At 38.5% G+C, this 18,296-nt stretch overlaps 1 protein-coding gene across 1 annotated transcript in view; it reads left to right on the plus strand.

Moving 5' to 3' along the window:
- ROBO2 (roundabout, axon guidance receptor, homolog 2 (Drosophila)) overlaps window positions 1-17,942 on the plus strand; it is a 469,290-nt gene extending 451,348 nt beyond the window's left edge. The window contains exons 26-29 of the mRNA XM_010567635.1: window positions 2,939-3,109; window positions 10,913-11,173; window positions 15,491-15,691; window positions 16,729-17,942. Of these exons, the coding sequence (XP_010565937.1) occupies window positions 2,939-3,109; window positions 10,913-11,173; window positions 15,491-15,691; window positions 16,729-16,730 (635 nt within the window). The 3' untranslated portion in view covers window positions 16,731-17,942. The remainder of the gene's footprint in view (window positions 1-2,938; window positions 3,110-10,912; window positions 11,174-15,490; window positions 15,692-16,728) is intronic.
- The last annotated feature ends 354 nt before the right edge of the window (window positions 17,943-18,296 follow it).

The following is an 18,296-nucleotide window of genomic DNA, read 5'->3' on the forward strand; positions in this document are numbered from 1 at the left end:
AATGCACTTAAACTGAATACTTGCATGTTATTCCTCGGACAGACTATTAGAGTTTAGGATACGACAAAGTATTCAACGGTTGTGGTAGAGATTTTATGATTATTACCTTCTTACTCTCTTAATGATCCAGCAAGCAAAATGGAAACAAAATAAAACCCACATGTAAACAAACAGCCCTCCCCTCTTTTCCTCACAAAAACCTCAGCAAATGGAAATAACTCCCCAGTGCTTACTGCAATTTCATTACGATATGATACCTCCCAGGGCAGTGTGGATCAATCAGACATGCCTATTATGGACCTGCTGCACTGCAGCAACCCCCCCATCGTGCAAAATGGCGTCTTGTAGTGGTGAAGCAGCAGTATTATTTCTGTTCATTGCTCTGGAGGGACTCTGAAGGTCCTGACTCTTTACTCCTTTGGAGTCTGGACAGTTATTTTCACCCATTCAGAACAGCTGTGAAATATTCTCACTGATACGAAAGGAGAAGTCCAACTTGATAGCCTCACGTGGGTGCATTTGATTGCCAAGCATAAGAGGCATTGGTAAGTGCAGGTGCAAGGTGTCTCTCTTGCCAGACACTTTGATTCCAGTTTCCAGAAGCCATCGTGTGATTTGCTGTGAAGTTCATACAGTTTTCCTTTTTAACGCCCTTGGAAATTAAATCAAGAATTAGTGGATTCATTCTTGCCTCCACTTAAACATACCAAGTCTACTACAGAGAGTCTGATACTGCTCAGCAGTTCTTACTGGAAGGACTGCATACAAATACAAGATGCTGTAATCATTATTGGGTGCATTGAAAAATGTGTTTTCGGAGCCTGCACATCATTTGTGTTTGCCCCATGTCTGATTTAGGTCAGTGCTATTTATTTTCCCTGATTTTCATGGAGGGATAAAAGAAGGAATGTTTGGTGTCTATTTCTTTTTCAATCCAACATTCTGAATGAATAATTACATTTCTTTAGTCAAGTGTGAAGAATCTTCGTCCTGCACTCACTAGTTGCAGTTGCATGTTGCGAGTTTATTTTTGCAAGACATCTGTGCAATGTGCTGTGAGCTAGGATGGAATTTCAGGCTCATATCTGAATTTCTTTGCATTAGTGGTCTTTTTTTTATTTTTAAATGAAATTTTAATATTTTGTCTGTGTTCATCTGCTGTTTTATCCTTATCTGTGAAACAAGGGCTTGATCACTTGTCTTTGTCTGGCTGCAGCTGTGCCAGCTATAGAGGTTAATGTTTCCAGCCTTCCCCCAAATGCTTATTACTGCTTTCTCCCAGCTCCAGAATTAGCTGCTTGGGTGGGCGTTCTGTAACCCATTTCAGTTAAAATGAGCCGGGTTTTAGCAAAGGCATACTTTTCATACCATTTAAGTTCAGTTTGGCTTATTTTGGTAGAGGAGAGTTAGGGAATGTCCACATGAGGGGTTCAAACATGGTAACCTCCAATAGCTGGCAGTGACACGCAGCTGGGAGACAAGCCTGCCTAAGAGCAGAGTCCTCCTCAGGGTGCACATCAGTCAGAAGTTAGAATATCAAGCCTGAGACAGTGAGGAAATCTCTGCAGTCAAATACTGAGATGTTATTCTAACATGTATGTATTAATGCAAAACACCATGTTAGAAAGATTATGGCTACTTTTTTCACTTTGCCCTCTTTGCACTGAGAATATTTCAAATAGTGTAGCAGGTAGCATATTACTCCTGATTAGGCTTATCTAGATCAGTTCATGTATGATGGCATGTTGGAAGTAAGCGCATCTGTTGAAAGGTTTTAGTAGAAAACATAACTCACAGCAGGGTAGACCCTGGTCTAAATTAACCAGAAGATAAAAAAGCTCCTTACTAGCTTGGGGTCAGTTGACTAGTAAAATAACAAACAGCCATTTTGCTACTTTCCATCAACTCTGGCACCATTTGGGCCTACAATAGCACTGAAAGAGCAGAAGTTCTGCCTGGCTTATACATTTTCCACTGCAGATAGGATTAAAACATGTAAGAATTTTAAGTACCAGTTGTAAATGAATTAAAATGTTAACATACCCAAGATATTTGGCAAGAATGACATACAGATGAAAAAAAAAGAAAGTAAAAAATGGTGATCTTTAGTTTTCATCAATTATTAAACAATAAACCTAGTTAAGTTAACTGAATAAAAATACCAAAGTAAGAGAAAGTGAATGTAGTAAATGAACTGTGCTGCCATGGTTCCTGCATGATGCTTTTAATGATCTGCTCCACACAACAGCATCAAATATGATTTTTTTTTTTTTTTTTACGAGAAATCACATAGTTTGGTTAGTCTATATATATATAAAAAAAAATCTGAGGAATTCAATCAGAATACATTATTTTTTTAACATATAAAAATACTGAAAATGAACAAGAACATTTTAGCATTTAAATATACCCCCGTTTTTATTTCTTGAGAAAAAAGAGCCCTTAAGTATACAAACCTACACTGCTACATAGCTTGCAAAATCAGTTATGTTTATCTCACTGGAGTTACTCCAGATATACAGTGCATATGGGAGCCCCTGAAATGAGAATCTGGCTTGGCAAACGTGAAGGTGGAAGGCAGGAGGAGATAAATCTGATATGATTGCAGAACTGTTTTCCTTCCCTGCTAAAGGCTGTGGAGTTGTTATGACACATCTGTTCAGCACACAGAGCAGGTAGGAGTTACATGGCATACAGTAGTTTTATCACAACAGATGGAATGATTTTAATGATAAAAGTTAAAGACAAAAGAATGCCAAGTTTCTCACTTCGCTTGTAGTGGTGTGTCTTAAAGCTGTTGTCATTAGTGGGTACCTCAAGGGGACGCTTGCTTGCCTCTGAGAATTAGATCAGGTTTAATGTTTCAGAACAGACATTAATAGAACAGCCCATTTCAAGGCAATAACATTTTTTTCATCTGGTTTCTCTTTTTGTTTAGGCAAAGTATATCCTTCCTCTCAGAGACCTCGGCCGAGCAGCCCTTTTTCTACTGACAGCAACACCAGTGCGGCTGTCAATCAGAGTCAGAGGCCGAGGCCCACTAAAAAACACAAGGGAGGACGGTTGGACCAACCCCCCTTGCCTCATCGTAGGGAGGGAATAACAGACGGTAAGTGTTATGGTGAAGTCCCTGATGATAACCTGCAACAGGCAGGTGTGCAGAGTGGGAGAACCCAGAGCAATCTTTTAAGGAATATACGTTACAGTGAATTATTTGTTTGGTGAAGTGGGGTCCCCAGCTTGCCACGTGAGCAATATTGCAATGCTAGCAGTCTGGAGCTTGGTTAAGTGAGGCTTCAAGGAGCCTTTCTCCGTTTCAGCTCTGAACATGTTAGCATCTCTTAGGTTTTCTTAGATCTCAGTATAAATCTTACCCAAAAATGACTGTGTTGCATGTGAGTTGTCGTGGTTTAACCCCAGCCAGCAACGAAGCACCACGCAGCCGCTCACTCACTCCCCCCCACCCAGTGGGATGGGGGAGAAAATCGGGAAAAGAAGTAAAACTCCTGGGTTGAGATAAGAATGGTTTAATAGAACAGAAAAGAAGAAACTAATAATGATAATGATAACAATAATAAAATGACAACAGTAGTAATAAAAGGATTGGAATGTACAAATGATGCACAGTGCAATTGCTCACCACCCACCGATCGACACCCAGCTAGTCCCCGAGCAGTGATTCCCCCAGCCCGACTCTCCCCAGTTCCTATACTAGACGTGACGTCCCATGGTATGGAATACACCGTTGGCCAGTTTGGGTCAGGTGCCCTGGCTGTGTCCTGTGCCAGCTTCTTGTGCCCCTCCAGCTTTCTCGCTGGCTGGGCATGAGAAGCTGAAAAATCCTTGACTTTAGTCTAAACACTACTTAGCAACAACTGAAAACTGAAAAAAGTGTTATCAACATTCTTCGCATACTGAACTCAAAACATAGCACTGTACCACCTACCAGGAAGACAGTTAACTCTATCCCAGCTGAAACCAGGACAGAGTTGACATTAAAAAATGGCCTGTGGGTAATTTTACATTAAATGAAAGTAGCCACCACCAGCAGTAGCAGTATGGCATGCATTCCTAAGGAGAAGCGTAGAGCCAGTCCCACAATGCTCTGTTTGGTTTGTGCTGTTTTTGACAGCCACCCAACAGCTACAGCAATATGTGCCACACTTTTCTCATGATTCTGCCTCATGTCTTGTCCGTGCTGCTTCATTCCTGACATCCACTGACCTCAGTGACTTTGTTTCCCTCTTTGACATCTCCACTTCTCTCTGACCACTGCCTCCCATCTGGAAATTTCAGGCATGTCTGTTCTGCTCTTCTAATGACTAAGATTATCTCAGTCCTCCATTGTCTTTGTCTATCCTGTCTTGAGTTTGGCAAAAGATGCAGTTGCTGCCTGTTACTCTTTGAGGAGGACTGGATAGGAAGGTGGCTGGCTGGCTACCTCCCCCTCATTTCTTCAGATCTCTCGCCTGGCTCCTGTAGGTGTTGAAATTATCAGAGGGGAGAAGCAGGCTAATGGGAAAAGAGCATTAAAGGAACCACTAAGGATATCTGTAATGCCATGCAGATGGAGACATGATCACTTTCCTCATGCTGACTTCTCTTGCGGTGTTCAAAGCAGGGCAATTCTGAGAGCTAGACTGTTCCACCTGCCTCAGTGGCTCTTGTAACACTATCTGGACCATGGGAGTGGGTGTGATGCCAGTAAGTCTATCTCCTAATCTTAAGTACACCTTGACAAATCTGCCAGTGTATGGCAAAGGTCTAAAAATAATTTTAAAAATTACTTTAGCTTTTAGTATAAATGTCCTCCTTATTCTAGTAAAAATTACTTGAGAATCATAGAATCACAGAATATCTCAAGTTGGAAGGGACCCATAAGGATCATCAAGTTGAACTGCCTTCATTATCTTCTTTGGACAGGTAACATAATAAATAGATTTGATAAAGAGTATATTTAGTTTGGTTTATTTATAATGTGCTATTTATTATTCTAGGTACATGTATAAAATATATTAACAGTTTGCAAGGTGGACTATGACCACTAAAACCACCAGAGCTCTCCTCTCAGTCATGTTATCAGGTGTACAGATACAATTTGCAGTATGGTCTGACAGATTCCTTGTTTGTCAGACCACAAAGGTGGAGAACAGATTCCAGAAGTGAAAATCTTCACCAAGGGGGTTATTGTTACATCTCATGCTCTATGGCTCATCCTCATTACCGTATTATTTGGGGAAACAGCTTAAGGTAGCTTAGACTCCACTCATACAGATCTGATTTGGTTTAAACATAAATGACCTCCCATTCTGGATATATTCCAGAGGCCTCCCTGCTACACCAATCCATTAAATAGATGTGTCTATGAGAATAGTAACTGGAAATTGTGGGTGTTGCTTGTGGTGCTGGCAATACTCTTTCTGTGCCTATGTAAAGTCAACCCTTCTGCATAGCATATTCTGAACTATGAGCCTTTGGGGCCACAATTCTGTGTGCATGTGAGTTTGTAGTGCAGTCACTATGGTGGAACCTTAATCCTTCTGCTTTTGAGTACTGTTGCTATCGAAATGTTTAACTGTAATGTGGGTACCAGAAAATTAATGGGAATCCAGTTCAGTCATGAGACAGATGGAAGGGTGACTCCTTGGGGAGTTACTCCATCATAAAATCTGGTATTGTTTTGAATTAGTGAAAGAGATCAGATTTTAAGATTTATTTAAAAAGAGAAATCTCCTATTGTCTTCTATTTATTCTTTATAAATTACTAATCTTATTGGAGTTTCTTTCATATATTTGAGTCAGAACACCAATGATATAATATTTCCTTCAACAATCCACCTCTCAGACACAGGAAGTAACCATAATAGCTTTTGGACACTGTTAGCTTAACATTTGTCTGTTATAAATGTAGTTAAAGTGCTTACTATTCAAAAATTTAATTTAATATTCAAAAATTGATAATGTCCTGGAGTAGTAGAGGATCCCTTCTCATCCTGTCTTACCACAGGAACAAACAAACACAAATTGTACAGTTTTTCCACTTCAACTCTTACTGAATATGAGTCATTAAAGTGTAATGGCAAGTCTGAGTCATAGCTAAATTTGCAAAAGAACATTTGTCTATTAAGGAAGCTAAAGATTGCTGCTGCCACCTGTGTGTATGTAAACAAACTGAATTTAGGGACCTCTGGTATACAGAAATTAAAAATGGTAACTGGATGCTTTGTGTGGAATATTGCAGTGAACTTTACAAAGAGAGACAATACCACTACGCTTAAGCTATGGTTAGAAAAAGCAAGTAGGAGAACCTAGGATAGATCCAGCAATTCTGAGCCCTAATCCAGGCCAGTCCGTTCAGCCCTGGGCTGTCCTGGTTTCCATGGGAAGCATCACTATACATTTTCTCCTGATTTTGAGATTTCTCCAATCCATCGCCTTACAACTGCTTCCTCTTGGATTTGTCATATGAAAACATACTTGGTTTGTCAGTCGTCTTCAAATTCCCAAGCTGCATGAGTCCTAGAATCCTGTGTTTAAATCTGGCCATATACTGGATATCTGTTGTACTAAATTTTCGTTGACCAGGTGAGTTCCAGCCATGCCCTTTCTCTGCCCTTTCCTGTACACATCCTGAGCACTTCCTCCTTGTTAACTGCAACCATGTGGGACAGTGCAAAAGACCTAAGAAACTGTAATATTTAACACATAGCACACAGATCACAAACTATGTAAACATATGAGGGTACAACTTCATGCTTACTTTTGACAGCAATCCACAAAAATCCCCTAAAAGCCTGCTTCTTAATTTTCTTTGGTCACAGGTCAGAATCCTCTAGAGACTGACTCTAGATTGAGTCTTCATATTTGTCTTGCTGTACAACTTGGTTTTTAACTTCCGCATCCTAAAAGACCATGGAGACAACAACAAATCCACAGAGGAAGAATACCTTATGAATCCCTCAGATGATGAAAACATTCATTTTGAGCTCACAGTCCACCATAAAAAACAAATAGAAGGTTTTTAGTTCTAGCGCTCAAGGAATAATGTGTTTTCCTGGAAACAATGTATTCATGAATTGCAAAACAGCAGAATCTGTCATATAGGTGGTGGCATGGTAACTGCATGACTGAAGTTAAAAGCTCTTCCTTAGCTGAGCATGATGTTTAAAAAAACCAAAGAGGAGGCAAAAGGGAAATATGGTTAGGGCTTAAAAAGGAGAACTGGAACTTAAGACTTCTATTAGCTTTGCCAGTGACTTGCTATCATGTATTACAAATCAATTTTTGTTTAGTTAGATCACTGTAGAGAAGACACTTACCTTCTGATGCTAGAAAGTGGTTCAGAGGCTTATTAAATGTTGCAGTAATTATCACCCCCAGGAAAACAAATCACTGGCACAGGTAGAAAGGGATGTCCTTATATTTGTAGGTTCTGTAACTTGCTGTTTTTTCCTGTTAATAATGAGAGGCTGTGCCAAAGCTTGACTGGTGCCTGAATCATTTGGCCAATGCTCTACCTTCTAAAGGAGGGCTGGAGTAATTGCAGGCTGACCATTCATCTGCCTCTTATCAGACACTCTGATGTCCTACAGCTTCTCAATCACAATCCCTCCATTACTAAATCAATAAGACCATCACCTCTCCGCCAATGCACTTATAAATTGCCTTGCAGGTTTGATGATCCTGCCATTAGAGGCTGCAGGTAGTAGTCTGGATAACATCCCACTGGCCTAGTAAGTTTGTAGCTCAATGTGGGTTTTCAGGTGTTTTACCTGGCACCTGGAAGATAAATGTCATTTAGATGGAAGTATAGTGGTAATCAGTGATACCACTCTGGGTATCCTCACTGAAAATCCTGCTGAAGTCCTTACATTTCTAGATTCAAAACTTCTCTGAAGTTATTGATATGATGGAATGAGTTGGCTTGCCTCTATGTGGTAATAAGTCTGCCTGTTAGGGACTGAGCCTACTAGCTTGTCTGATCTCTGTTACCGCTTTACTAGCGGTCAAAATGCCAACCATTAACCATCATGTATGTGCATACCTGCAAGTGTGTGTGGAGACATGTGCATGGTCACATATGGACATGTTTGGCTGGGAAGTGAGAGGAGAGGAGAAGAAAGGAAAGGCAAGATTGTTCTCTTGTGGCATTGGAGGAAGAAACTCATTACTCCAGATACATGGGTTCTTTATAATATGCCCAGATGAGATAACAGAGCTTATTTAGTAATTTACCTAAGGCAGAAGATTTGCACTACAGGATTTAAGCTGTAGAGCAAATAAAAAACATATTTCCAAATGAAGCTCTCTTCCAGCTTTTTTTATTAAAAAGGAAAGTTAGGTGTTACTATGACTATCAAACTGAGTAAGAAGGTGAAAAAGCAAATGGTTTAGTCAGGTGATGGTTGGCTGGAATTAGTAACTGTCCTTACAGATCTTCTCAGACGTGTCTAACACAGTTCAGTAAGTTTTTACTTAGGCTGGAGCCAGCTTACATTAATTCTGTCTACCTGTCATTCTTCTAGAATTGGGTGAAGCTTCATTAGAAGATAAACTTTATTTTTCACTTCAACTCATCCACAGGTCTAAAAAAACCAAAGAACTTTACAAACATGTTTTTTCATTTAATTTTTATGCATAAGGCAATCACTAGGACCATTTTGCAGATGGATAAAAGCAAGAATCAGGTTAACAGTAAAGCAGCAGTGTAAGTCTACAGTAATTCCAGGAATTGCAGCTAGCTGTAGAACATGCAGTATGGTTTAAGTACAAAGCTTCTTTCCTTCTCAGTATCTAATTAATAACAGCTATTAGAAGGCAATTCCTGAAGAAGGGTACTGTATGTTAAGAAGTTTAATACTGCAATAATTCTTACTTTTTTCTATGATACTACTTAAAAATTTTGTTTATATTCAACAGTAAATATTTTATCTTGGAAAATTACATTGTCAGATGTCAAGTTAGGACTGTGTTTATTGGATTCAGTGCATCTCCGTAAAGTGCTTATAAATCACAACTTCAGTAATATCTATTTCAGATTGCATAAGCAGATGCCCGCATTGTGGTTCTGTACATTAACTGGTTATGATCGCAATAAAATCAATTATAAGAAATGCCGTTTTAGAAGCCAACACTATAAAGCAATTTTAACATTGGCAAGCTCCCATACCCTCCTGCTTCCACCTACAGTAACTCAAGTATAGTCATTGTCATGAAAGGTCACATCTATATTCATAAGTGAAAATTTCTCGAATAAATTAGTGCTGAACATAGAGCGTACACCAAGCTCACTGACAGATTATTATAAGGCTGTTCTAGCCAGAAGGTAGATATCTTGATCTGGGGTATAGCGCTTCAGCTGTGAACAAAGGTACGGGAGCAACATCAGATACAACCTCTTTCCCTTGTAGACACAAATAACCCATATGTCCTCATTTATCTGTAAGAGACAATGTTGACTGGAGTGACATCTCAGCAACTTTAGAAGCATTTCTGCCCCAAATATGAGGTGTAAGTATCACTTTTAACAGCAAGGGCATGAAAAAAAGTCTGTGTAGCATTATATAAAGCTGGATTACAGACTTTGAAATAAATTCCCTCCAGAGGCCTCCTCACCAATTTATACAATGAATTTCAGTTTCACTAGAGTTATAAACATCAGACTTTCCTGCAGGCAAAGCAGAGGTTTACTTTTCCATGCCTGTTAATTGAGACAAGTTCAATTCCTTGATAAACCTTCACAACACTGTAAGGTACAAAAGACTAGAAAGCAGAACAGACCAATATCTAGTGTAACTAACATCGGTTTAGTGAAGTTGGTGGGGCTGCGCAGATTTATTTGGGATATGCATTTCCCAAAACCAGAATCATCAACAAGTGTTCTATATATAAAATGGGTATCCCCTATGATAGAGTTTTCATTACAATACTAAAGGTGCTTCCCTTTTCTGATTTTTTTTTTTTTAAATAATCTGAGTCTTTTCTGGACTACTATTAGTCTATCATATAGTTTACATGAAAATCTTACATTTAGGATTATAATTATCCCGACTCTATAATTACCTTGGGTCAAGGACTAATAAACAAAATGTACTTTTGCCTCCACAAATGTGATTAGAAGCTTGATTTTCAATTCTACAAGCATCTTAGTAGTCCAAGTGATAAACTTGAAAAGGACAGGAGTTGTTAGAGACCAGGCAAGCATCTTTCAGCGTTTAGCTGAAATTGTGTTTTGACTGGTTATATTTGCAAGACTGCTAAACTTAAGAGTGGCCCTCCTCTTGTCTGTGAAGACTCTAGCTCTTGGCTGAACTTTCAAATAGTACTTGAGTAAAATGCTCACCGGTTGTTTGGTGGTTCCATTTAAACATGTATTTTTCACAGATGTGTTGATGCTTTTTCAATGACAGTAGGTTTTGTGAATAATTTTTCCCAATTTTTTTTCTGGAATTTTATTCATTTTGATGAAGTTGTATATTTAGATTTTGAGTTTAAACCTCAAGCTGAAAGTGAAGCCCAAAAATGGGGATGATGAAGCAAGCCCCAATATGAGGGGGGGAAATCATCAACTGGCACAGATCAGTTTTTCATAGCCTTTCTTAATTGCTTGCTGTTACTGAAAGAGCCAGCTGGAGTATACCCCACAGAAAATAAATCCCATGCTTAGAACTGTAAGTCAGGGCTCAGAGTCTATTGATTTTTCTGGAAGTTAGAAAGAGCTAACACAGTAACCTAAATAAAAAACTAGCAGAAGTTAAAACCACATTTCTGATTAACATGAAATTTCCTCCTTTTAAAATCAGCAAATTAAGTGATTCATGCCATTTGCAAGGGACTTTTCTTTTCAGTGTCAAATAGACCTTCTGTTTCAACTAAAAACTTAGTTCATCTAAATCTTATTCACGTTTTTTAGATCTTCCACCACCACCTGACCCGCCCCCTGGTCAGGGTTTAAGGCAGCAAATAGTCCCCGGCCAGCGCGGAGGCTCGGCAGAGAGGAAAGGAAGCTCTCTTGAGAGGCAGCATGCACCGAACGTAGATGAAACAAAGAGCTCCCTGGACCGGCAAGCTAGGACGTCACTAGAGTGGCAGCGGCAAACCCAGGAGTGGATAAGCTCTACAGACCGCCAAGAGGATTTCAGGAAAGCCCAACACAAACAAGCATTCGGATCAGGTGTGTGTGCGCTGCACTAGCCCAGGCAGGGCAGACGGCTTCTTGACACTTCTCAGCTGAGGGTTTCTGTATCTGGCAGGAGCCTAGGATCACCTCATGCCCCTCGGCGCCAGCACTGATGAGGCTCAGGCTGGAGAGTAAGAAAAGGCAAAGTGAAATGAGAGCTTGTGATCCAAGTGTTTTCCCTCCTGCAACAGTGAAATCTCATTAGCGCCTGACTTGGTGCATTCTTTACAGTGTTTGGGCAATTAATAATGTTGTCAAGCAGAGCGATGGAAAAAACAGGAACAGTTTCAGGCAGGCAGGGAAGGAGAAACAGATTTTTAGAGTATTTTCTGTTAGATATATTTATTTATACATACAGGGCTATATTTTCTAGTTGTTTCAACCTGCTTCTAAATTGGCAGGAGTTGTTTTTGCATGTCTGCAAGAAGGCTGATCCTTCTGAACTACTGACATTCCTTCCAGCTGTATTTAAAACAGTGTCTTCTCCTTACTCAAGGATATGACAAAGTAACATTCAACTCTTAGGCCCAGCAAGACAACAGCACAGGTTTTCACCTTTATACAGGACCTGTTCATTGCCGAGTGCTGACTTTATCTTCTAAATGGATTTCAAGTCTGTAAAAATGTGTGTGGGAGACGATGCTGAGCTAGAGTTGTAGTTCTACAATATTGGCAGATTCCTTCTCTCAGCCTGACCTCAAGTAAAAGCTGCTGTTTCAGGTCCCCTTACTAGGTATTTTCTTTAACCCACTAATCACATGTTACCCCAGTGCTGATTAGAGTGATACAAGAGAACAATTAAGAAGATTAAAAAAAACCCAAACCATACTGTACATGGAGCTTTCTGTAGCGCTACACTGTTTCTTCAAGTATGTATGTAGCTCCCACAGTAAAACAAAAAATAGTAGCATGCAGGCAAACCTGTGATGGGGGCAGGATTTACTGAATAAAATTCTCCTAATATTTCTACCCATATTTAAAATGTAAATATTTTGACTACAATCCATATTTTAAAATACAACTGTAATGATACCATTAAACCCCCTAATCTTTCAGCTGCATAAACAAGTGAGTGCTTGTTCATGTTGTGAAATGATGATGTGAAGTCACAGTTTAATAACAGCGTGTGAAATTCATGCTACTTGGTGAAACAGCAACTTTAATTACAATGTACAAGATGTACAAACACATGGAAAATAGCCCGAATATACTTTATACATCTCATTTCTTTGTAAATTATTTTTAAGGATGCTTCTCTGGCCTGGTTATCAAGAACTCCCCTCCTTTTCCTCTGCTTCATAAGTGTACAAATAGAAGTTGTCAGTTATTCTGTGATACAGAGGGTATAGAGTAGTAAAATTCCCATCCTGCAGGACTTGTATTTATCTGTCCTTAAATAAAAAAAAACTTGATCTTGACACTTCCAGTGCCCTACATGAGCATTGAATTTAGGGCTGGAGTGATTACAGGTATCTTGTTCTTGTCAAATTTAGGATGAACAGACCAATTGCATATCCTTTATGCATTATAGAGGATTCCTCTAGGAGATACTACAGTTTTACCTTGGTGGGAAGGGTTCATAAAGTTTGTGCACAAGGTGGGCCAGAGCTTCATATCTGTCTATCTGTCTTCTTATCCCAGCTTCTTGCACTACAGTTTTCTTGCTCTGTATTCTTTTCTCTGGCAGATTTTAAAAAGGCTACTTTTGTGGGTGATGCTTGTTTATATTGCAAAATTCTGGGGGTTTAATAATATTAGTTATACTTCTCTTCCTTTATAATGACAAAGATCTCTGGAAATCTGCCGTGTCCCAGTTTTCAATGTGTTTCCAAAAGGAGTTATTATTAGCTATCAGCTTCCAGAAAATATCTATTTTGCGGCTTTGGGTGCTTCATTCAGACATTACCAAGCTGTGAGTGAGATTTTGAAAGCAAGACCTTTGGTTTGAAGTTGAACAGAATAAAAATACCTAATTCTGGGAACCATGTTTCCACTGGTTGCTTTCATTATAAACAAGATCACTGAGTTCCTGCCAATGGCTTCATTGTGGAACCGCAGTTACAGCACATCAAATACAACATTCTCAGCTACCCCTCTAGAAAAGTAATGCTAGATCAAGTTACAATAGTTTTGATAATATTAAAAGCCTTTTGGTTATCTTATGGGGTATAGAAACATCATTACACACATATATCCTGATTTCACAGGGGCTAGAATTGTATCTTCAAATCAGAGGCTCAGTATTTCAAAGAGAAAGGCATTGGCAAAGGCTCCCCATATTCTTTTCAGGCCTGGGGCATGGGGCAGTGTTTTGAGTGTTTAATAAATGTGAGCCCATTCTAAGGACTTGAGACAACTGCTTTTCATGTGCTAGAATGTTGTGAAAAACTTAGCCTTTATTTTGTGTCACGTTTGCTTATTTTATGGATTGTATTTATTTCTGAGGGCACAACAGATAATTTAACACACCATATGCTCTATAATGATAATGCACTTTATATTTATTCATGGTCGTTTTTTCTCAATATTTCATTGAACCCGAAGGAGGCCTTATCCTGAGTCCACAAACTAGAAAAACAAATCAATTGACCATATATGTCAGCTTCAAACTCTTTTGCAATGCTAGTGACTTTTCTTTCCATCCTTTAAAGATGTATCCAGCTTTCTGCTAAACTGATTTATGCTGCTTGCTTTATTGCTGCCTTAATGCAAGCTGTTCCGTATTTTAGCCAGCCTTTGGAAACCAGGTTTGGATCTGATTCTATTGTCAGAGCTTGATATATAAAGAACAAGTAACATAATTTAGGAGGCTATGGCTGTTAAATGCCATTTTACTATGTCTTTTAAGCATGTCTTTATATTTCAGCAAGGATAGCACAAAACACTAATAATGCCCTTACGTCCTGCAGCGGAAGTATTCTGGTCCCTTGGGCAGGGCCAGAGGGAGATACTTTGGCAGAGAAAGAAGTCAGCTGCCTGCCCTCTTCTGCAACAGATTCACTTGTGGCAGCAGGCACAAAGAATGGAATCCTGGGTTTCTTCCACAAATTTGTTCTCATTTGGCATTTCCCTAAGTTAATTGCACTGCTGCTGCAGCCTTTGCAAAGGCTTCAAGATTGTGAATAAAAACATTTTTATCTCCTCTTTCTTTCCAACCATCCTCACCTACTTTTCCTTCTGTGTTCCTGCCCTCTGTCAAAGAAAGTCTGTTTCTCCTCATCAGGTTGTTTAGGAGTGAAGATAATAGGAAAAGCAAAATAAAGGAACTCCTTTCAGATTCACTTTAAAAAATTTAAGATTCAAGCAGGAGATATCCCACTGATTTCAGAAGGGACAATTCCTGTGTTTGAGGTTAAGCATATATACTCATATTCTTTCTTGAATCAAACTATATTTAGCAAGGTCTCTTTCTTCAGCTTCTCAGACAGCAAAAGTGGATCATACACAGCAAAGAAGTAAAACAGTGCTTCTATTTCAGTGTTAAATCAGTGCTGCTGTTTTGCTTCTTAGGTTAGGATTATTACAACAATATGTCCTAGAAGCTCTAATCAGATGTGATGTCTTGTTTTACTTCATCCTATATGAAGACATACAGTCCTATGCTTTATTGGTATTAATCATGCTCTCGCAAGCAGTTCGTTATTACAGGTCTTCACAGAGGAAGAAGTCAAGTGAGCAAAAGTAAGCCTTTTGCTCATAATGTAACATGAAGCAAGCTGCAGGAAGATTTACTCACCCCAAATATTACAACTATTAATACTATGTATGATATAATATTTTCCAATGTAATTCACAACCAGTTAAAAAAAATCTTCAGTGTACTTCGCATCGTTAGAAATTACTGAGCTGCTGGAAGCTAATTAAATTAGCTGATATTGTAGTTCTTTATCTAAATTGATTGTGGTAATATTACCATAATTTAAGCTAAAAAAAGGAAAAAGCACATTCATGTAGGCTTGAAGCAAAAATCTAATCATAGCTGCATTGTTTGGGAAATTGTATGTGAATCTTTTTTTATTAAAGTATCTATGATTCATGATCTATTACTTCATAATGAATCTAAACTTTTTATAATTAATTAAACTTATGAGTTTACATGAAAACAAGACTAAATTCATTCTGGTTTCCTTGTCTGTGGGATACAACACTGAGTTGTCTATTTTCTTAGGTAAAATTTTGATGCTATAAAGCAAGACAAAAGACAGATATCTGAGGGCAGGAATGAAAATTATGTCCATATAAGAATAGCCTGTTTATAGGAATTTATTTGGGTTTTGTTTTGTTTTGTTTTGTTTTGTTTTGCTTTTCTAGAAGAGGCACTCGTACCATATAGTAAACCCAACTTCCCATCCCCTGGCGGCCACAGCTCTTCAGGAACAGCTTCTTCTAAAGGATCAACTGGACCTAGAAAAGGTGAAGTCTTGCGAGGAGGTCACCAACGCAATGCCAGTGACCTTCTCAATGTAGGCTATGTGGGATCAAACAGTCAAGGACAGTTTACTGGTGAATTATGTAAGTTTATCTCTAGCTCAGTTCAAACTCTCAAATAGACAAAAAGAAAAAAATTATAAATCTGTTGTGAAGAGAGGAGGAAGTTGAGTGTGGTAGTCAGATTAAATTTGACCTGGATCTTTTTGCCTTCTGAGGTGTTTTGCCTGTGATGACAAACAAATTAAGTTCTTTTGCTCTTTGGTTTGGACCAGTTCAAATCTGTAAGCCACGCCAACATTATCTACATAGGACATCTTTCAGTGTGTAATGCTAGTGAAACACTGGGGAAATTGAAAGGAAATTCTAGTAATTCAGAATTTTCTTGGCAAAGTGTAGTGTGCTTGTCTTGGAAATGCCATTGGCAGTTTTTCTTAGAAAAGTGAATGAAAAGGGTGCTGAATTTGTGGGGCATAGTGGCAAGCTTGTGATGCCTTCTCCTTAACTTTCTGTTGCTTGATGAGCAGTAGTCTGCTCTTTTTGACCGTAGATGGAGGTCCTCTTTCTTTGAGTGTGTAGCCCAGTTTTTCAGTTGTATATCCCAACTCTTTCCTCAGCTTCCCAGGCCAGGGGAATTATTTTCCAAACTTCTTCCTATTATCACTCAATATCTATTAAACCTGGTATAAAACCTTGTTAATGCTGTGTACGTGATGGTAGTACCAGATGCCAAAGGGTTTGACTCTATGTTTGAAGTAGTACACCAACCTCCCAGCTAGCTCAGGCATACTGGTATGTCTATTAGTAAAAGCAATGTATCTGTTGGCCTGTTTGCCTCCTATTTGCTGCAGTCAGACCCTCAGTACCTCCCGACAGTTACTGCCCAGTAGCTTGTAAAAGAGCTAATGCTGATCCACAAACCCTGAAATGTGCTGTCTCAGATATGGTGTTGGTAAGTGCTGAATTTTAGCATCCATTGCTTTTCATCTTAGAAGCAATTAACTCTTTTCTCCCAACCTATTGAATATTCATCCTGTGCTGCAGTAATATTGCCATAGGCTTTGTTTTGTGTTTTTTCTCCTTATTACAACCTCTTTCTCTCTCTTTGTTTCTCTCTATAGAGTAGTTGAGAAGACACACTGCAAGCTGCTCTGATGGACCATCAGGTCTGAACTCATGGAAGTGATGACACTAAACAGTGCAATGAACATTTTCTTTATTTATGTACTATTAAAAGAACTGTAAATGCAATGTAAAGACACACAGCCACACATATTCCACAGATACCTTACTTGTGTTCTTCTCTTTAATACACCATCCACCTTAAACTATTCCTTGTCAGGAGTATATGAAAAAAAAAGAAAAAAAAATCACCCTCCAGGATGAAAAGGATTTCCTTCTGTATATAATTTCTTTTGTTGCATTGCTATGCAAGCTCACCTTCTTTTTGGCTATGTTCATATTCATGTCTGTTTTTATTGGTCGGTTGTACTATATGTGAATTAATAGGCTGTGGTGCCATATATGAACTTTTAATTGTGTAACTTTTATGTTTAAAGTTTGCACTGCAATTTTATTTGGTGATAAGCACAAAACTCTACTCCTCATGACATGAAGAAAAAAGAGACTGAATGTGTGAAGGTTTACATACTGTAAGCTACTTCAGATGATGCTGGATGTAAAGGAGTGTGTTAGGTGGTTTTCCATTGGGGTGTAGAAATGAGAAAGTGACAGGCAAAACTGATGTCAGTGAAGACATTAGAGACAGATTTAAATCCTTTAGAAGCAAGCAACATAGTTGTTCTTCCTATTTAAGAAAGGGTCAGAAGTTGGAAGTGTGAGATTAAAGAATGAATATGAAAATTAAAGGTAGCATGAGATGGCCTAGACCCTTTCACTAGAATGATGCCCTTAGTATCTGTTTTTAGCCATCCCATGCCATGAAATGAAGGGGAAGAAAAACAAACCTTGTTACAAACAAAAGAACTTAAGGTGTTTCACTAAAGCTGGTTTTATATTGCAGTTTTAAAAGAATTATTACTATTAATTTCTCCAACCCAAAATATAAGACAGATTTCCAGGAGAAACAAATAATATAAACTCAAGAAATACCTAGTAAGTAGTTAAGGATGCAATTTATTGTTGAGACATATTCAAGCTGCTTCCAAAAAATTGAAATATCAGAGTATCTTATTTCATCTTTCCAATACATGTATAGTACAGTAGAGGATAGAGCTGCACCACTGAAATTCATGACATTAATTGTTTTGATGCAGTCTAAACAAACCTTTGTGTTCTGTTACCTGAAGTCTGTGAGAGCTGAAGCTGGATCCACTAAATTTGTAGTAAAATGATGTTTGGAAAGAAAGCAACAGTCAAATTATTTTCGACTTGCATTAAGTACATTTATGGCAATACAATACATCCAAAAAGTTGGATATAAGCAAAGAAAATCTTTGACCTGTGGTTTAGTGAGTGTCTTCAAACACTACTATGATGAGGAAATAACGCATGTTTATACACTTTTTGAATAAACCAGACTCTGTAAGTGGACATTAATGACAGCATCCTGTCTCTTCATTAATTTTCATGACTTTGTCCAAATCTTCTGTACCTCTCAAATCTCAATGAGTAAATTGTCAAACTTTTCTTAGAATATTGTATGTGGATAGCCCACTCATTTGATGCT

Source organism: Haliaeetus leucocephalus, unplaced genomic scaffold, assembly GCF_000737465.1.
Source record: "Haliaeetus leucocephalus isolate CR32 unplaced genomic scaffold, Haliaeetus_leucocephalus-4.0 Scaffold228, whole genome shotgun sequence".
NCBI lineage: Eukaryota > Metazoa > Chordata > Aves > Accipitriformes > Accipitridae > Haliaeetus > Haliaeetus leucocephalus.